The sequence below is a fragment of the Solea senegalensis genome, linkage group LG2 (genome assembly GCF_019176455.1).
Source record: "Solea senegalensis isolate Sse05_10M linkage group LG2, IFAPA_SoseM_1, whole genome shotgun sequence".
NCBI classification, from domain to species: Eukaryota; Metazoa; Chordata; class Actinopteri; order Pleuronectiformes; family Soleidae; genus Solea; species Solea senegalensis.
In genome coordinates this window covers 5,974,320-5,993,550 of record NC_058022.1, presented here as the reverse complement: position 1 = coordinate 5,993,550, position 19,231 = coordinate 5,974,320, and the positions used below count along the sequence as shown (strand labels likewise).

Here is a 19,231-nt window from a genome sequence, read left to right as displayed (position 1 = left end):
CCGTGGACCAGAAGCTGAAGCGTCAGACTCTGATCCACTATCGTACATTCCCTGATCTTTCTGACTGTTACAGTTTCCATTTAAACACAGTTGTGTGGACACTCACTTAATTAATCATTCGAAGGACACAGTCTTACCGTATGACTTCCCCCATGGATTTACAGTATTAACACTCATCACAGTTATTATTGTTTCCCTCTTTGTTTTATTTTTTTGAATTGTTTGTTTAGTATAAAGTATACTTTTTTTTCCAGACACAATATATTGTTTCTGTATATAGGCTTTACATATACATGAAAAATATTGACTTTAAAGTGAGAGTTGGAATATTTTAAATGTGACAAAAAATAAATTTCAGAACAAACCTTTTCAAAAACTTTGATTTCTTCTTTGAGTTGTTTCACTAAAAACGGATGTTGTTGCTTTTGATGTATTAACTCATTCAGGTTTATGGCTTTGCCCGTATGACGACCATGGAAATGGTTTGGGTATGGTTGTGTTTGAAAGACTAAAAAAAACAGAATCTATCCTGGTTAGAAATAGGGCTGAGAAATCTCTGTTGTACAGAGCATGGATTGACAGTTACATCGTACTGATATTCATGGATATTACAACAAATCAATCAGCGACCAGTGTAAGAAAGACCACATCAAATATTTATTTGTGTCCCAAGATAAGTTAAGATAACCCCATTTTCTTGTGTGTTTTAAAACCTACAATTATTACATGTCCTGTAAATTACATAAATTGGAAATTTCTATTTTCCAAGCTGTCACAAAAAATGAGAAGCAGTATTTACCTGAGGCCCCATGTCATGTTTCTGGGGACCAGACCCCCATTTATTTCAGTATTTTAATTGAAATAGAGAGATGGTTTTTGATGAGATGGGAGTCGGTGTCGGTCAGTATTGATATTGGTCCTGAGCATAAATGTGTTGCTTCATAGTTCATTAAATGGTCTGAAATTACTTTATCAGACTAATATTGGTATTGGATACTTGAGTTCGTGATATCGGTATTGGACACAAAAAAGGGGCATTGTCCCATCCCTATTCATAACTACTATCTGTATTTTACATTGTTGTGTTGATGATGATTCAGTGGAGCGTTTGTACTGAACCCAGTGCAGGCTGTAAAACCATGTCATGGAGATGAGTGTCAGAAGAACATGCACAAAGACGCACCCCATAGTTTGTTGTTTCCATTTTTCCTCATGATTTGTTTGCATTTTGATCTATGGATCTTTAAATACAGGGCACATTTACAGTGTAAATTATATAATTGTGTGAGTATGCTATGCTTTTACACCTCATGTCATATTTATAGTATTACATTTTTATTAAAACAAGTATTTGTGATGGCTGGATTAGTTACAAATGAAGTCAACAGGGGGCAGTAAAACTCTGTAAGGTTCATGTCATTCATTCATTTAGTGTCAGTAAAAAAAAAAAACTACAAAGCTGTTGACCTGTCCAAAGATTCTGTCATTGTTGTTTAACTAAGTTACATGTCGAAGCATCAGAGGGCAGAGGTCTGTTTTTCCACTCAAGCATGTGCCGATCAATAATTACCAAACACCCTGTTCGATCCCCTGTGTACCATTGGTGGATTGTGATGGGCAAAGACAACCAAAAAAGCCAATGGTACAAGAGGGCGAAGAGTGATCGCCCTCCGACCTTTAAAAAGTTCACTGTTTCTGTCCTTACAGGATCTTTTTGCAGTGGAAAGTGTGAGCTGCCGCCTGATTTTTGTCTCCAGGTCCCCAGCATTATGTCCAATTTAAAGGAGTTATGCAGTGGTTTACCTCTGGACCCTTTGCCACCAAACCAGGGAAGAGATCCCCGTTTGCCACATGCTCCTATTCGGACTCCAAACCTCACAGCAGAAGAAGAGCGGGTGAGTAAATACAAAGAATCCGTCATTTTTACACTGTAGTCATTTTTACAAGTAGTAATTCAAGCTTTAATTTACCATAGTGTAAACTTCTTAAACTAACCCATATAATGAATAATATTTCTTGATGGCTTCATCAGTCACCATATTAAATAACACCTCAGCAAACCCAGTTGTATATTATGTAAACTACTGAGGATACAATGACCTGGATGACTGAGAACATTCACAGGCATTTTGTGCATGCCTTACTTTTGGGTGCGGAACCTTTTTCCAAACAAGGGCAAGTTAATTTTTGATAAATTCCCTCAAGGGCTACAATAAATAATTGAACACTAACCTCTCAGGTCAGGGAATTCTGTCTGAAACTGCTTCTCTTTGGTGTCTGGTTAGTCAGAGATCTGAGTGTGCACCCTGAGGCAAAAACCCAAAGAGTGTAAGTACTCTTTGGGTTTTAGTACTATTTATAGAATTTATATATATTTTTTATAGAAAGTTGTTGTTGTTTTGAAGCTCAACAATTGTTGGTGACTGTTTGTCAGTTCCACATAAATTAAAATATCGAATATGTTCAGTTCCCTGAGAGAGTTACACAAACTCCTCAGCAAATTCATGTGTTTTGCTTATTTTAGCATTGTACAGCAGGGGTCTCAAACTCAAATAGTCTGGGAGCCAATGAGCGTCCAGTGTGGTCACGAGGGGCCGCTCAAGTGGAAAATATAAAACCACTTTTCAGTTGATCTGTGCTTAAAATGATAAAATGATGGACTGTTATTGAATGTGAGTTTGTGGTAACAGCTCATTGTGTGCACACAGGTTCATAAACTCCTCAGTTTAGCCACATGTTTCCAGCTGTAATGATGCTCGACTGTCACGTGACAACCATACATTCTTATTCTGGATTTCTGCATTGCTTTATTTCGATTATTTAGATCATATGTGGATCATATGAGACTGTAGCTTCTCCACCCTGTTCTTTCTTGCACATCTAAATGCAACAGAGACACCCCTGATGTTAGTAAATCCACTGGTTTCTGCCTAACATTATCATGAAGGGACGTAATCAGGTTTGCAGCTTTGCAGTGTGTCAGATACAGAAGCACGGTCGGCGTTTTTTTGTCACAGTGTGTACTCTGTCTTATTGCATCACCACAGTTTCCTCATGGACTGCTTAAAAAATGGATTATTCTCTAAGATATGAACTGATTATCCCAAACTCAGAGTAAAGGCTTGGGTCAATAATTAAGAGAGATACAGTGAGTTCTCCACGTCTCGTAGTATTTTCTGCTCATCTGTCTGACTTGATTTGTATTGATTTCACGAAGCTACTGTAAACTCCTCTTCCCTCCAGTTGGCGCTGAGAAATGCTCTGCGTTATTTCCCTCCCTCTGTCCACGCAACACTCGCACCTGAGTTTGCCCAAGAGCTGCGGCAGTACGGACACATCTACATGTACCGCTTCTGCCCCACTCTGCGCATGAGGTGAGGCAACAAGAACCTGGATGATGTTATGATCACTAATACCGGGATTGGAATTTGACTCTTCAGATAATCAGAATCAGATATTTGGAGCATATTTGCTTTTACACAAACACTTGGTTGGTCAATAACACAGGATTGTTATTTTACAGTTGTACAGCAAACATAAAAATGTGATTGATGAACTGTAAACCAATGACAAGAAATAAAAAATATAGAATAACGACAACATATATGAGGATTTACTCTGTGTCTCATAAATCAATATTAGTCAAACCAGTTATCCTGGTATATTAATTGATTACATATTATAATTACAATTTGAATAAATGTAATTCACAAAGGCGAATTGGTTAATTGTTCTACTTTTTTATTGTCTTATGCTGTAAAAAAAACATGTTGTCATATACTTAACTTCTCATTCTTCCACGAAACTATCGTCATTAATATTTTTAAGACAATAAATAGAACATCATCAACCACAACAAATAAAATCACAATCACAATATCAGTCAAAAAAGTCCCAATTAGGTATTTCTCCATACTGTTCAGCTGTAATGGCAAAAAAGAACCCTGTCTCTCTCTCTCTCACACACACACACACATAGTGAATCCTTGTGTCCAGATCATGTTACATGTCATATTACCAGAGCATTTCCTCTTGCGATGCCACTGTTTAGTTTCTTTGCTCAACCACAGTCATCATGTGACCTCCTCCTCTCTGTCTCCTCAGAGCTCTCCCCATCGATCAGTACCCATGCCGCACACGCCAAGCAGCCTCTATCATGTTAATGATTATGAACAACCTGGACCCAGCAGTTGCTCAGGTGAGCTTATGTTTACCTAACAAAGCAGCACTTAATAATAATGATAATAATAACGATAATAATAATAATAATAATAATAATAATAATAATAACAATGAACCTTGAAGTGAAATCCTCACTTTAATGTTTTTCTCTGTTTTTCAGTTTCCTCAGGAGCTCGTCACATACGGAGGTAATGGGCAGGTGTTCAGTAACTGGGCCCAGGTAAACCCTGAATTTACTGGGGGTTTTTTGTTAATTGGTTTTGCAGCTTTATCCACATGATATTATATTTATCTGTGTTTGTTTGGGTGCAGTTCCGCCTGGTGATGCATTACCTGAGTGAGATGACCGAGGAGCAAACTCTGGTCATGTACAGTGGTCATCCTATGGGCCTGTTCCCCAGCCTGCCTTCCTCGCCTCGTGCCATCATCACTAACGGCATGGTAAACACCAGGATATTTACTATATATATAATACTCATCATGATACAGAGGCTATGATATCATATCCTACACAGAATTCACTACAGCAGCTGCTTTATTATGAAGCAAGGGCAGTGGATGTGCTTGACACATGCGCTGCTTCATGTCAGTTGAATCCACTGTCTTTATTTCACCACATGCAATGTTTATGTCTGAAGACTACCATCACAGCATTTGCTGCCATCATTAATTCACGCTTTGGCAAGGTGTATCTCTCAATATTCTGCAAAACTATTTATTCTTATCACTGCATTAATAATAGAAATGCACTATGCATAGGTGAGCTGTATGAAAGTGTGAGTGACTGGGTGTGAATGAGTGACCATCAGTACTAGAAAAGTGCTTTATAAATACAGAACATTTAAATGCACACAATACATCGGACTCAAATAATACAAGTATATACTAATTAACTAACCCTTAAAGTGCTAGTCTATATGTGTCCTTGAGCAAGACACTTAACCCCATGTTGCAGTGTGTGAATGAGTATGAAATACAGTATGTGTGAATGGCTGAATGGCAAAACTATAGTTTAAAGCAACCCATCAAGACTAGAAAAGCGCTCTATAAATACAGACCATAACCAACTCTTCTTCTGATTTTATTTGGTAGTAATGAGTAACAATGAAGTAAAATGTTGCTAGAAATATAAATAACAGTAAAGTACACATACATGAATTTTGTACTTAAGTACAGTATTTGTACTTTGTTACATTATAACACTGCTGTTAAGCCCTTAGAGGCAAATTGTGTTTGTGATGTTGGACTATATAAATAAAACTGAATTGAATTGAGTTGAATTGATCCATGAAAGGTTTGCTAATTGTCTTTTGCTCCACTCAGGTTATTCCAAACTACTCTTCCAGAGATCAGTATGAAAAGATGTTTGCCCTCGGTGTAACTATGTAAGTTTGAAAAGGGCTCTTTTATCTGTCAGTGCTGTTTCTAATGGTTATGTATAAAAATGATGAAAACTGTTTGATGTGCACTTTCAGGTATGGTCAAATGACTGCAGGCAGCTACTGCTATATTGGACCTCAGGGGATTGTTCATGGCACGATGGTTTGTGAAATTAAAAGAAGTATGACATAATTATAACCTGATTTAACATGAAAAAGAAAGAAAGAATGAATCACTGTGGTGTTAAATGAAAGCAGTCTGGTGTATAGTGCCTTTAATTCTCTTCATGTGTTTCCCTGTGGTGTGTCTGTGCAGCTGACTGTGCTGAATGCCGGCCGCAGGTACCTGGGCTCCGATGACTTGAGGGGTCGTGTTTTCGTCACCTCTGGCCTCGGCGGCATGAGTGGAGCTCAGGCCAAAGCTGCCGTCATTGCTGGCTGCATTGGTGTGATTGCAGAGGTCATTTCCTGTTAATGCTGACTGCGGAGGAAGTGAATGGTGGAAGTCCTGTCCATGTGACTGAATCACTCTTCTTCTACATGTAGGTGGACGAGGCTCCTCTTAGAAAACGACACGAGCAGGGCTGGCTGATGGAGGTCACCAGCAACATAGAGCACTGCATTCAGCGAATCAGGTTATCCAACGTCTGATACTTTCCTTTTGAACTTCATCAATTGTGCTGGTATTGAGCATATATAAAACAGACATGGTCTTCCAGTTTGAAAAGTGTAGCTCAGAAGGAACAGTTAGCCACCAGGGGGCGACTCTGCTGGTTGCAAAAAGAACTGAGTTTGCATGGAAGTCTATAGGAAAAAAAACCTTTAATATTCTCTTGATCTATAATGTCATTAAACTTTTTACTGAATCATTAATGGTCTCAATCACTAGTTTTAGTTTCTTCAGTCACACATGTGGTCAATTATGTCTATTCTGTAAGGTATGTTCATATTTAGAGGAAAAGAGACAATAAAGCATTGGTATCGTACAGGTGCCCAAAATCCTGAATCTTGAGGCTTCAAAAAGTATGTCTACTTTTTAGTAAATACTGTGTATGGCACGCATGTCCAAAGTCCAGCCCACAGGCCAATCGTGGCCCTCGTGAGATTTTGTACGACCCACAGCTTTGGTTTTATAATGTATTATCATTGCCAGGGAGGGACATGGACACCGATTTGAAACCGGAGTCCTGGGTTGGAAACCTACCTGATATATGTTCTCATCTCATATTATGTTATTTAACTTTTTCATTTTGTCACTCCTTTACATCCGTTTAAAAATGATAACTGTGTCAATGAAAATGAATTTTTTATATTTTTAACAGTGCATTTGTATGTAAATGTTACTGTTAAAAAATAAATAGGTCTGAAGTGACCATTGGCACCCAGAAATCTTCACAATATCTAAAGTTTGGACACCCGTGGTCAGTGGTATTGAGAACCTTGAGGGGTGGATTTGAGAATCTTTGTATGTGTAGCTGTCAAATAAATGTGGAATGAAAAGCATTCTCATCATATGTTCTGCATGTAGATAGATTTATGAATCTGACACTTTTTCTATTATTTTACAGAGAGGCAAAGAGCTCCAAAACAGCCCTCAGTCTGGGTTACCATGGCAACATAGTAGACCTGTGGTGAGTGAGAGAGAGATTAAAACTGTCTGCCACCAACATACCACGTGGATCTGAAAGAAGACACCATTTCATTCTATATTCGCTGTTGCATTTGTGTCCAGGGAGCGGCTGCTGCTGGAGTATGAGAGAACCGGGCAGCTCCTGGTGGATCTGGGTTCAGACCAAACCTCCCTTCACAACCCGTTCAATGGCGGCTACTACCCAGTCCAGCTTGCCTTTCGCCAGGCAAACCAACTCATGACGACTGATCCTAACCGTTTCCGTACGATGGTCCAAGAAAGGTTAATCTAATGAACTAAGAATAATAAATATCTCAGGGATATTTTCTGCTATGTATACAAATGAGCGACATTCCATACTCTGCACATACTCTCACAGCCTCAGGAGACAAATAAAGGCCATCAATAAGCTTACTGACGCTGGTTTGTTCTTCTGGGACTATGGCAACGCATTTCTCCTGGAGGCCCAGAGAGCTGGTGAATAATTAATGCACACACAGAAATTGTCTTTATTATTATTATTATTATCATTGGGTCAATGAGAGCGCAGTGGTGAGAGCTGTGTTTATTGATCTTTGCAGGAGCAGAGGTAGAAAAAGTTGGCGGAGGAGCAACAGAGTTTCGATATCCTTCTTATGTACAACATATTATGGGGTGAGACATTTCCTTCAGCACATTCAATTCAGCATTGATCCTGTTCAGGATGACAGTGAGCCGACTCTACTGTCTGTCTTTACCACAGGGACATTTTCTCTTTGGGCTTTGGCCCATTTCGCTGGGTGTGCACATCTGGTGATGCACGAGATCTTGCCGTGACAGATGACATCGCTGCTACGGTGCTGGAGGAAATAGGCGCCAACGTGTCCGATCGTATCCGGCAGCAGTACAATGATAACATCCACTGGATCAGAGAGGCTGGGAAGCACAAAATGGTCTTTAACGTCCTGCGACATTCACACCTGAATTCTCCCTCTCTATGCCAAACACACAGGTTGAGCTGCAGCTACAAGTGATGGTTTCCCTCTGGGTTTTTATTCAGGTCGTGGGATCCCAAGCCAGAATCCTTTATTCTGACCAGAGAGGAAGAGTCTGCATTGCTTTGGCGATCAACCAGGCTGTCGCTGATGGAAGAGTTTCAGTAAGTGGCTGCTTTGTCTGGCTGTGTATGTAGTGATTGTTTAATATCTGGACCCTCAGTGGCTCAGTTTCTTTTTTCTTTCTGTCACTCAGGCTCCTGTGGTTATTAGCAGGGACCATCATGACGTTAGTGGCACAGACAGCCCCTTTAGAGAAACCTCTAATGTGTATGATGGCTCTGCCTTCTGTGCAGGTACGTGCACGTCACTATACATCTGTATGCAAGAACGTCCCAAAGTCATTGAAAGCTAAAGATGCAGGTTAAAGCCTATGAATGTGAGTTTGAAAGGATGCATGTTGTGCCATCAGTAAAGCTACAAAATATTTACCCATTTCCCTTACAAGGACATGCAGTATAGCTGTAAGTCAGACTTTTGACCCTTTCCCGGCTTGTCAGGCTCTCTTCATTTGAGCATGAAGCTCATGCTGTGTTTCTTTTAGACATGGCAGTCCAGAACTTTGTTGGTGATGCATTCAGGGGCGCCACATGGGTTGCGCTGCATAACGGAGGTGGTGTTGGCTGGTAAGGCTCGCTTAGTATTCAGTTAACGGAAACGTGTATTAAATGTTCCTCGTTTTTCGTCAATGTAAGGTCCAGTGTGTAACATAGAGGACGGTTTATTGGCACAAGTTAAATATACTAACCAAAAGTATTTGTATAAGTGTATAATCACTTTAAAATGGAATAGAAATCTTAGGTTTTTGTTGCCAAAGAATAAGGCTTTTATGGCTCAATCCCATTTCAATCCCTTGTCGTTACCACAATCACATTTTGCATGTTCACATTTAGGGGCAGGGTGAATTAAAAGGTTTAGGAGTGCATTCAAACACCAGGTTATGAGATTTTTCCCAGATTAAACCAAATCCAAGGTTATTAATATGGTCTGTCATAACACTGGTTAGCATGCTGTGGTTAGTGTAGCTATACAATTTGTCTGCAGTTTTTGTACGTACCATAAACTGGTCCACTAATATTGTATCAAAGACCTTTTCTGCAGCCAAGTGCTTAACAATGCCTGTAGTCCATTATAGCAATATCATCACACTTGGAAATGGCTTTTTTATTTTGTCAAGCTTTACCCCTCGTTACGTCGTTCCAAGGTGCAAGGGCGAGCAGGAAGGGTGGGATTAGACTAAAATGTGCTGTAGGCAAGGGCCTTGATTTCTGGAGGCTGCCGATTTAACTGCGGCCCAAATGGACAAACCAGTCAGATTGTGCATTTTGTGCGTTTTGAAGCTAAAGATGAATGAAAAAGAATGACATTCTGTTTGGTAGGCCAGTGCCACCAGAGTTCCCCGACACACCTGGGAAAGGCAGGGATGAGTGAGAAGTCATTCATTGTAATTATCTGCAGTGTCTCACCATTAGATCCCAGTAATTCTTATACACTGGACCTTTAATCAAGCTACCCAATGTCACTCTATTCTCACTTTATCCAATACAAAACATTTACTTCACCCCTTTAGGGGAGAGGTAATGAACGGAGGCTTTGGCTTGCTGCTGGACGGCTCAGAGGAGGCAGCAAAGCGCGCTAAGCTCATGCTCAACTGGGACGTCTCCAACGGGGTGAGAGGGAGTGAGAGGGGGGGAGAGAAAAGCATTGACGGTTCCAGGTTCGGTCATGACTTGATTGCTGACTGGTGTGAGTCTTCGTTCTCCAGGTGGCTCGCCGCTGCTGGTCTGGTAACACAAACGCCTACGAGACCATCCAGCACACCATGGAGGAGAACAGGCAACTGCGTGTCACCATGCCCTTCCCTGTGCAGGATGATGCTGTGCTGGACCGTGCTCTGCAGGGCTAACAACTCATCTGTCATCAACCAATTACAGCTATCTGCAGCCACACAGCAAAGGAAACCTGCGGCTTTCATCACGTCATCAGCTGCAGAGACAACACAACTTACTGTAACCCTGCAAAATAATATAAATTATGTTACACAAGTTGTTTGCAGTTAATTCACAGAATGCAAAGTCGTGTTTATAGTCCACTTTAGGAATTTGATATGCACATAATCTGTTTTTTTTGTGCTAAAATCAAAATTGAAGCCTGTATAAAACATGTGTCCTTCAATAAATGAGGCATTTGTGTCTAGATCTACAGACATACTCACTAAACTAAATATGCTTTTATTTCCCACTTTGATGAATGAGCAGATCTTTGCTGAACAAAACCGTACATTTCCGAGCAATCACAGGGTGATTACTCAGACAATTTCATAACATTACGTCAATATACCATTGCTACAGTGGAGATAGACGTGCTGTTCACAAAAACAAGAGGCTGCTTCTCCTCTCTTTGTTCTGACTGTGGCAGCAACAAGAAGACCAGCACCTGATGATCTGAGAGGTTTGTTTGCTCCATAAGGCTGATGGAGGTCAGAAAGCAGCAATATGTTAAATAAAACTGGACTCTATTATTATTATTCCATTTTTCTGCTCCTGGTTCATGATTTACTTTGATCCACATTTACAGAAGCAGTGTGACATATTACTCACCCAAGGAACCAAAGAAGACAGTATGTGAACGTTACACAGTTGAATCAATTTCTTTTACGTAATGAAAAAAGTTGCATGTTTCAAAGCCCTCCTACTTTTTCACAGTGCCTTGCTTTTCCTAGAAAGGCACTCTATTTTACGGAGTTTGCTCCCCTTTCTTACGCCCCGCGCTCCATGCGCCGGATACAGTGCGGCGCGTCTTTACGCGTGGTTTGTTCCTTTAAGACAAACAGAATCGGCGTCTCTGACTGATTGGAGAATGAATTTGAGCCGCTTCACTCTGACGTAAGGGGGAGTCGAGAGACTGTTGTAGCCTGCAGGAAGAAACAGATAACGGTGGTGAGGAGCAGGCTGGTCCACGTATCTTCTGCTTTTGTGTTTCCACCGAACCGCTTAGTTTATATCGTTAAACTTGAATCCTGTGTTCACTTCTGTTATCTAATACAACGACTCCAGACCTCCGCCCTTTTCCCTTTACTCCAGATTCATTCCCCCCTTTTTTTCTCCCAGTGTTCAAAGTGGGTCGAGATGTTCTGTCGGGGTGTGCCAAAGTCCTCGAGGATGGACTAAGATGACACTGGACATTTTTCTGTAGCTGAGACATGGAGACATTTGCTCTGCTTCACTGACGACAGTTTTTCTTGGGGTTGAAAAAAGAGAGGAGAATGCTTCATGACCAGGATCATAAGCAGGAGGAGCAGACGGCGAATCCTGTTACTGCGCAGCACGGAACCGCGCACCACAGTGACCCCCACAGCCTGGGCTGCAGTGAGGACCAGGACCTGCTGCCACCCGCTTATTCCTCGCTGGATTTTAGAAGAAATGCTGTGACAGATGACTACAAAATCACAGCTCAGGTTCTCGGCCTGGGGATCAATGGCAAAGTGCTCGAATGTTACTGCAAGATGAGCGGAGAGAAATGTGCTCTCAAGGTGTGTGTATGTGTGCGTGTGTGGAGATGTGTCTTTATTGGTCTGTTAGGACACTTTTTTAATTGAAATTCAAAGCTGTGAGGACACTGAGAGGACATTTTTAGCAGGTCCTCACAACTTCTGCGAGCTTTTTGAGGGTTAAAGGTGATACATGTAAACGTGTAAAACAGCGACCTCTGGCGTTTGAATTGGTTACTGCAATCTCATTTCCAAACGTGGTAGCCTTGTTTATACTTACTTATACAGAGATTGAGTTCAATTCAATTTGATTTGTATAGCGATAACAAACATTATCTCATAGCACTTTACATGGTAAGGTCAATGAGCAAGCATTTGGCAGCAGTGGACAGAAAAAAGAAACTCTTTTTGGTCACTTCCAGTCCAACTGTATGTGTAATTTAGCACTTTAAAACAACCAAAGTGGAGCAAAGTGCTGTACACACTAAGTCAAAAAAGTTAAAGCTCACATGAGGCAATTCAATCCATCTAAAATAAGTTAAAAGACATCAAAGTAAAAGTAACAGCCATACAATAAAACACAATAGAAACAAACAAAAATAAATACATAAAATAACCAACAAACAACATTTGTCTCGACCAGTTGGGGTAGGAGAGAGGAGAGAAAGAAGAGAAGAAGATAGAGGAGAGATAGAGAACGGGAACTGTTGTGTAACAGGTGAATGATTGAATGATTGGTTCCAGCTCCTCATGTCACCCTCAGAAAAGGACACGCATACACACACATAACTGGCCCATCGTCTGTTTTATTTTTCTGAACATGACCCTATTTGGTCACTAAAACACCAAATCTACACTGAATATACTAGCTGCACTAGTGTAACCAGTGATGTGAAGTTCACATGTTTTCTTAATCTCTGATGACACATCATGGTCATTTTAGAACTTATTATTAGACATTCCTTAGAAATGACACCTTTAAGACTTGGTTTGAGGGTAAGGGTTGTGGAAAAACAACCTGATCCTAATGAGGCAGAATCTCCTTTCTGAGGAACTGGTTCTGGTATAGTTTAGGGGGTCAGGTTAGGTTAGGCTGTCCAAATGAACGAAAGTCAATGCAGAATCCTCAATAGGATAGCGGTGTGTTTAATCCTAAAATGTGAGGACATTTTGGGAAAGTGAGGACATTTTGGCTAATCCTTGTGTTCTGCCATCCCTTCAAAGGATTGTTTTCAGAGTTAAGCCTTGGTTTTAGGGTTAGGGCTAAAATTGGGTTTAGGTTAGGGTTAGGCATTTAGTTGTGATGGTTAAGGTTAGGATAAGGGCCTAGGGAAGGCATTATGTCTCTGAGTGTCCTCACTATGTATGCTATGTGTGTGTTTCCTTCCCCTCCATGATCAAATGTCCTCTGAAGGCTGCTGTCACTGGGAAGAAAGAGAAATGCTATTAATTATTTAAATCTTTGTGTTTCGTGGGCCCCACTTTCTTTGTGTCTTATACTGTGCAGAAAAGAGATTCTTCCTCCTGCAAGGCGTCATTTAAATGTCCAGTGTGTCACACGTTTTTAGGAGGGTTTTTTATCTGATCATGTAGCACAGAGACATCAGTCATCCAGGTCATTATATTTTCAGAAAGTATGTCCAGTTGTACTCGTAAGTATTTTTTTAATTGCTTTGATTATTTGTGGCCTTAGAATAAACTGTTTACACGCACTTCAGGTTAAGGGTGTGCTCTAACGGCAGGACAGTGGACGTGAAGCACAACTCAACGCGCTTGTTGTTTGTTATGTTGTTTTCTGGCATGCAAAGGCCACCATGGTTCCCTGACATGCTTGGGAAACAGAGGGCTGATCACTACAGTCCTCTGTTTGTTGCAGTCTGTCCTTTAAAGTTCTATTTGCAGGAATATTTCCAGTTTGTCTCTGTGATTCTATCATACGATGGAAACCTGAACCTAAACACTGTCGTTTTTAGTGAACGTGCTGAGCTGCACACACAGTGGGTCAGTCTGTCTGTCAGTGGCGGTAACATTGTAGAATTCTAACCTTACACAACTCAGCATTCCAGAACTGTGACGTAATATTCCAGAATTCAAACTTCATGTTACATAACACTCAGTCACGTATGTAACGAGCCTCCAGTGCTCGAGGAGGAATTTTTAAATCCACTAGGGTTAGAGTTGGGACTCCGTGTCATCCTACTCCAATGTCGGTGAAACGTCTGCAGTATTAGTGTCCGTATATGTTGCTGAATGCTCTGTCAGTGGGAATTACATTCTAGTTTTGTGACTTTTAACATCCAGTGTGTGAGAGCTGGTGAGACTGCAGATAAATGGAGGACTCCTCTGTTCATTCCTCCTTTTCCAAATCACATTGGGGAAAAAACCGGTGGGTGGCCTTTGCATACCAGAGAGGACGCCATTGTCTACACACGTTTCTGGTTGTTGGTGTGCTGATGAGGCTTCTGTAGATGCACGTGTTGAGGTTGTTGTAGAAACACGGCAGAGCGAAATGACGTTAAAACGCCACTCCTGAAGTAAAAGGCTTATTTTAAGCTATTTATACTATTATACACATTTATGGGCCGTTTAATTCAATTACTGCCACTTTATGTCCTCATGAATGTTAAACACTGGACCTTTAATAGTGAATATTAACAGTGCTGTACAGAGACAGTGAACTCAACCCAAAGTATGTTTATTTAAATCAGAACCATATCTTTAACACTTGTGCTCATGTGTGACTGTATTTGGTGCAGATTCTTTACGATACTCCGAAAGCCAGACGGGAGATTGAGCTGCACTCGCGAGTATCTGGTGGTCCTCACATCGTCCGGATACTTAACCTGTTTGAAAACATGCACAACGGGAAGAAATGCCTCCTCATTGTAATGGAGTGGTGAGCATCATCTGCACTTTTTTTTATTTGTGCTTTATTTAGAGTCCATGAAGGAAAATGCTAGACTATACTGGACATATGATCCTAATCTTCTCAAATTGTGACTGAATGAGGTAGCACATATGAGGTAGCACATATACAGTTGACATCGGTTTTCAAATGTATTAATTTATCCTGTAGCCACAGAATAAACTGCACTTTGAAAAGATGTGATTTGTGAATCAGTTTTCACCTGGTGACATCTTCATGTCTTCTGCATCCTGTGTTTTTGATATGTAGCCTGAGATAAACCCTGTGTTCAGCTCTAATCCTCCACCAATGCTTGAATCATCTGAGCGTGCTGTGCCTCAGAAGACTGGACATACCAGAACATTAAATAATTAGGCACAATGACCCCCACTGACCCAGTTCCGATCTTTTTGTTAATGATTTCTCAGTATGGAAGGAGGGGAGCTCTTCAATCGCATCCAAGCGAGAGGAGACCAGGCCTTCACTGAGCGAGGTGAGCTGGGGTTTGCATTTTGCAACTAAATATACTGTCAGTCTATGCTGTGCATATTTATACTCATACACCTATTCCCTGTTTGTCCACCAGAGGCATCGGAGATCATGCATGACATCGGCACGGCCATCGAGTACCTGCACCACATGGACATTGCTCACAGAGATGTGAAGGTACTGCTGCTGCCCAGGATAAGTCCTCTTGGAAAATGTACTAAAAATGTCTAGTGGTATATGTAAAATATGTACAACAACCCTTAGAATCTGCATTCCTGGAGTGCAGGAGCTTAAACCCAGTGTTGCACAGCTGTCTATATTTTTGTGCATCTCCACTGTAGACCCTCATGTTTCTTCTCCTCTGGTTGAGACATTTTTGAGTGGGGTAGTGAGGTTTTTTAGGTTGGTAATGTTCAGCATTTTGTGGCCCACTTAGGAAGATTTATTTTGTGAAAAAAATCCACCATTATCGTTGAAGCAAGTATTTCTTTTTAATATATTTCCTTTCCTTCATGTTCTTCTCTATGGATCACAGTTCCGGAGTACATATTTGTACGACGCTGCCGTAAACATCCATCCATAGATCCCTTGTGTACCACTTTACCCTGGCCATGTGCATTTGTTGTTACGAGAGAACACAAGCCATGGAACCATGTCCATGCCGGTCAGCATCCGTTTTGCATGCTTCTGTGTTTTTCACGTCTCTGCATTTGGAAAATGCCAATGCGTGGTTTACTTGTGTGTCACCTCTCGCTTGGTCAGACAGTCATTTCCTTTTCCTCACTTCCTTCAACAGCAGTTTTCTCTGCCATGATGAACATCTTCATTTTTTTGGTCTTTTTGGTCTTTTTATGGAATACATTTCATACGTATAGCACATTCAAGTATATTACACATGTATACATATATACTATATATATTCATATTTATTATCTTTCATTCTCTCAACAGCCTGAAAACCTGCTCTACACCACCAAGGAGAGTAACGCCACATTGAAGCTGACTGACTTTGGCTTTGCGAAGGAGACAATCCTACACAACTCCCTCCAAACTCCCTGTTATACTCCATATTATGTTGGTCAGTGTTTCCTGTCATATGACTGTAGGAGTTGTGGTAAAACTAGAAGTTACACAATGTGTAAATACAGGATAAATTTGTCACTTTCACATTGTCCATGTTTGTCTTGTCTTTCAAATCTCCATATCATTGTTGTGTGTGCTTGTACATTCAGCCCCAGAAGTGCTTGGGCCAGAGAAATATGACAAATCATGTGACATGTGGTCTTTGGGCGTAATCATGTACATTCTGTGAGTATCATGTGTGTCTCTTACCTCTTTCAACTTCATGAAATATTTGTAGCGACAAGATATACCTGACTATTGACGTTGTTTAAGTTGGTGAAGAAGACACCACAGTGACTCTGCTGTTTCCTCTTCTGTTGTCCAGTCTGTGTGGGTTTCCTCCATTCTACTCAAACACAGGTCAGGCCATCTCCCCCGGCATGAAGCAGAGGATCAGGATGGGCCAATACGAGTTCCCCAACCCTGAGTGGGCTGAAGTTTCTGACGAAGGTCAGACCATGTATACAAAATATGTACACAACAGTGGTGGTTGCTGGTCTTTGGAACAGGGGAAGCTCATTTCAGGGCCAGTTATTTATGCATACATTCTGCAAATGAACAATATGAAAACTGAAATGCTATCATTTTTAATTACAGTTTACAACGTACAAAATGAAAATGGCCTATATCGCCAAGCAAATAACACACAATGACCAGCTATTTGTCTACAGACGTCCCTCGCAAAATCCACACAGGACTGAGGCAGAAAAGACTCCATTGTCGTGTCTGTCAATAAAAAAACTAGCAGCTTCAAAAATCACAGCTGATTCTGAATGAATTAGTGACACATAATCGCGTTCTAGCACACGTTTAGTATTGAAATGTAAACACAGCACATATTTGACCACATTTTAGAGGAAGCTAAGCTTCCCCTGCTGTCTTAGAGCAGTCGTCATGGGTACACAATGTCTTACAGCCAAAAAGACATGCACAGTTACCTCTCATTTAAAGCTGCAGTGTGTAATGTTGATGTGTAATGATTTTTATTTTGGTGATGTTATTATTCTGCCTCTGTTTGGTCTTCATGAACACAAACTGTGTAACATTATTTGTATACTGCGTCCTTCATCTGAATTCAGGCTTTGTTAAACAACACTATCAGACCTGACTGAGGGGGAGCATTTGTGTAAATAACCCAGGCAGTGCCGGGGCGGGTGGAGGCAACAAGTGTTTATCCTGTCAAGCTGTTGAATGAGCAGGGTTTTTTTTCAGCAGTAGAATCCACTTCTCAAAATTGTTGTGGCCGCCTCTGTTCTTCTAGAGCGATACGTTGCTGTACGTCTGCTTTGCCTTCCTCCGCCTTGACATATTACAAATGACATCCTGTGCACAGCGAGGGAAAGTCACCATACATCACAAGATTCCAAACTCTGCTATACTGAGAAACAGCGAGAGAGAGAGAGAGAGTTGATATACTTAGTCAGCATTGTGTTGTGTGTTATCTTTGGAAACAGCTTGAATGTAACAGACATCTGTTAATAATTAAAAGCTACACCCGACAGCTTTAATATGGCATTAGACAGACAGGACATCGTGAAAGAATGGATTACACATTCATATGTACTGTAGTAACATGACAACAATGACTATTTTACAGACTGTCTGATTATTTTGTCCTCTGCAGCGAAACAGCTCATCATTCAGTTACTGAAGACAGACCCCAATGAACGGATGACCATCGGACAGTTCATGAATCATCCCTGGATTAGTGTAAGTTGACACTTAATAATCCTTATGAATAAAAACCTGTTACTATCTACCTGTGTGTTCTTGTATTCTCCTGCTGTTGTGTTTTTCACTGCAGCAGTCAATGGTGGTCCCTCCAACACCACTCCACACCTCTCGTGTTTTGACAGAAGAGAAGGAGCTGTGGGATGATGTGAAGGTGAGAAAATCGTAACATTTGAATGTACAGTCAACCAGTCACATGGCAGCAACGTAATGCACGTAGGCACGTAGACATGGTCAAGACGACCCGATGAAGTTCAAACCGAGCATCAGAATGAGGAAGGAATGTGATTTAAGTGACTTTGAACGTGGCATGGTTGTCGTACCAGATGGGCTTGTTAGTTTGCAGAAACTGCTGAAGACCAGCACAACATGCAGAACCTTGAAGCAGATAGATGAGGTCTCCTCTGTACCTAATAATGTGGCATTTGAATGTGGGCCTGTACTCCAATGTCACCACTAGGTGTCAGTAAAACATGAGATTTACAGCACAAACTGTCTTGGTCCAACAGGAGGAAATGACCAGCGCCTTGGCCACCATGAGAGTGGACTATGACCAGGTGAAGATCAAAGACCTGGACACGTCCAACAATCCTCTGCTCAACAAGAGACGTAAGAGACCTGTGCCTGGAGGAGCCGATCAAACGGGACAAGCTGATATCGGAGATGGAGGTGGAGGAGTGGTGTGTCATAATCACAGAGAAGTGACTTTTTCTGAAAATGTAGCATAAAAGCCACAGTGAGCAAATGATCTCATCTACACATCCCCTGGATTATTGTGTTTTTCTTACTTTTCCTCCTGTTTTTATATCACTGCACTTAATAGTCTAATGAATGTCATTTATTTTGATGTGTTCTTCTCAAACATTTGAAATAAAATTGTGATTTTTATGTTTTACAGCATTGCGTCACGCTTGTACATGAAAATACATTTTACTGTTTACTGTTTGTGTCACACAGCGAATAATTTGGAATACCTCTGTGAAGATATAGAGTTGCATGATAAGGTAAAAAAATAAATTTTATTATCAATATACAGTATATATAAATATTAACCAATATTAGAATTCTGAGTGGCGTTAGGAGTGATCACTTTTGCATCTTAATTGTCATTTTCACACAAACAATCATGATGATGTGTCATTTGTTGGAGTTTGACAACAAACAGAGTTTTCTTTTTGGAGCCGGAGAATCCCTTCAATACTTATAACGCTGTTCAGTCAAACATATAATCTTGCCGTGTCAATTTGAATATTGCACTTTGGCTGCACG

The 19,231-nt window shown here is 40.8% G+C and overlaps 2 protein-coding genes across 2 annotated transcripts; both read left to right on the top strand.

Annotated features, from left to right (window-relative positions):
* Positions 1 to 1,595: 1,595 nt before the first annotated feature.
* Positions 1,596 to 10,444, top strand: uroc1 (urocanate hydratase 1). Its single transcript, XM_044020038.1, has 19 exons — positions 1,596 to 1,895; positions 3,244 to 3,374; positions 4,105 to 4,198; positions 4,343 to 4,402; positions 4,495 to 4,623; positions 5,506 to 5,567; positions 5,658 to 5,724; positions 5,878 to 6,021; positions 6,108 to 6,196; positions 7,130 to 7,192; positions 7,294 to 7,473; positions 7,571 to 7,668; positions 7,773 to 7,845; positions 7,934 to 8,123; positions 8,231 to 8,329; positions 8,422 to 8,521; positions 8,770 to 8,851; positions 9,796 to 9,895; positions 9,991 to 10,444. The coding sequence occupies exons 1-19, from the start codon at positions 1,614 to 1,616 to the stop codon at positions 10,129 to 10,131; spliced, it is 2,184 nt and encodes a 727-aa protein (XP_043875973.1). The 5' UTR covers positions 1,596 to 1,613; the 3' UTR covers positions 10,132 to 10,444.
* A 561-nt stretch (positions 10,445 to 11,005) lies between these two features.
* On the top strand, positions 11,006 to 18,859 carry LOC122765638 (MAP kinase-activated protein kinase 2-like). The gene is made up of 10 exons (XM_044020040.1): positions 11,006 to 11,757; positions 14,472 to 14,611; positions 15,049 to 15,113; positions 15,207 to 15,286; positions 16,061 to 16,187; positions 16,342 to 16,417; positions 16,557 to 16,681; positions 17,856 to 17,941; positions 18,036 to 18,116; positions 18,472 to 18,859. The coding sequence occupies exons 1-10, from the start codon at positions 11,491 to 11,493 to the stop codon at positions 18,688 to 18,690; spliced, it is 1,266 nt and encodes a 421-aa protein (XP_043875975.1). The 5' UTR covers positions 11,006 to 11,490; the 3' UTR covers positions 18,691 to 18,859.
* Positions 18,860 to 19,231: the final 372 nt, after the last annotated feature.

Excerpts from the sequence above, each read along its gene's own strand:
- uroc1 (XM_044020038.1), top strand. The coding sequence starts at position 1,614 with ATGGGCAAAGACAACCAAAAAAGCCAATGGTACAAGAGGGCGAAGAGT. Across the intron at positions 5,725-5,877 it reads GGATTGTTCATGGCACGATG|CTGACTGTGCTGAATGCCGG; the intron begins GTTTGTGAAATT and ends GTGTCTGTGCAG. Across the intron at positions 7,846-7,933 it reads TATGTACAACATATTATGGG|GGACATTTTCTCTTTGGGCT; the intron begins GTGAGACATTTC and ends TCTTTACCACAG.
- LOC122765638 (XM_044020040.1), top strand. The coding sequence starts at position 11,491 with ATGCTTCATGACCAGGATCATAAGCAGGAGGAGCAGACGGCGAATCCT. Across the intron at positions 14,612-15,048 it reads CTCCTCATTGTAATGGAGTG|TATGGAAGGAGGGGAGCTCT; the intron begins GTGAGCATCATC and ends ATGATTTCTCAG. Across the intron at positions 16,188-16,341 it reads TTATACTCCATATTATGTTG|CCCCAGAAGTGCTTGGGCCA; the intron begins GTCAGTGTTTCC and ends TTGTACATTCAG.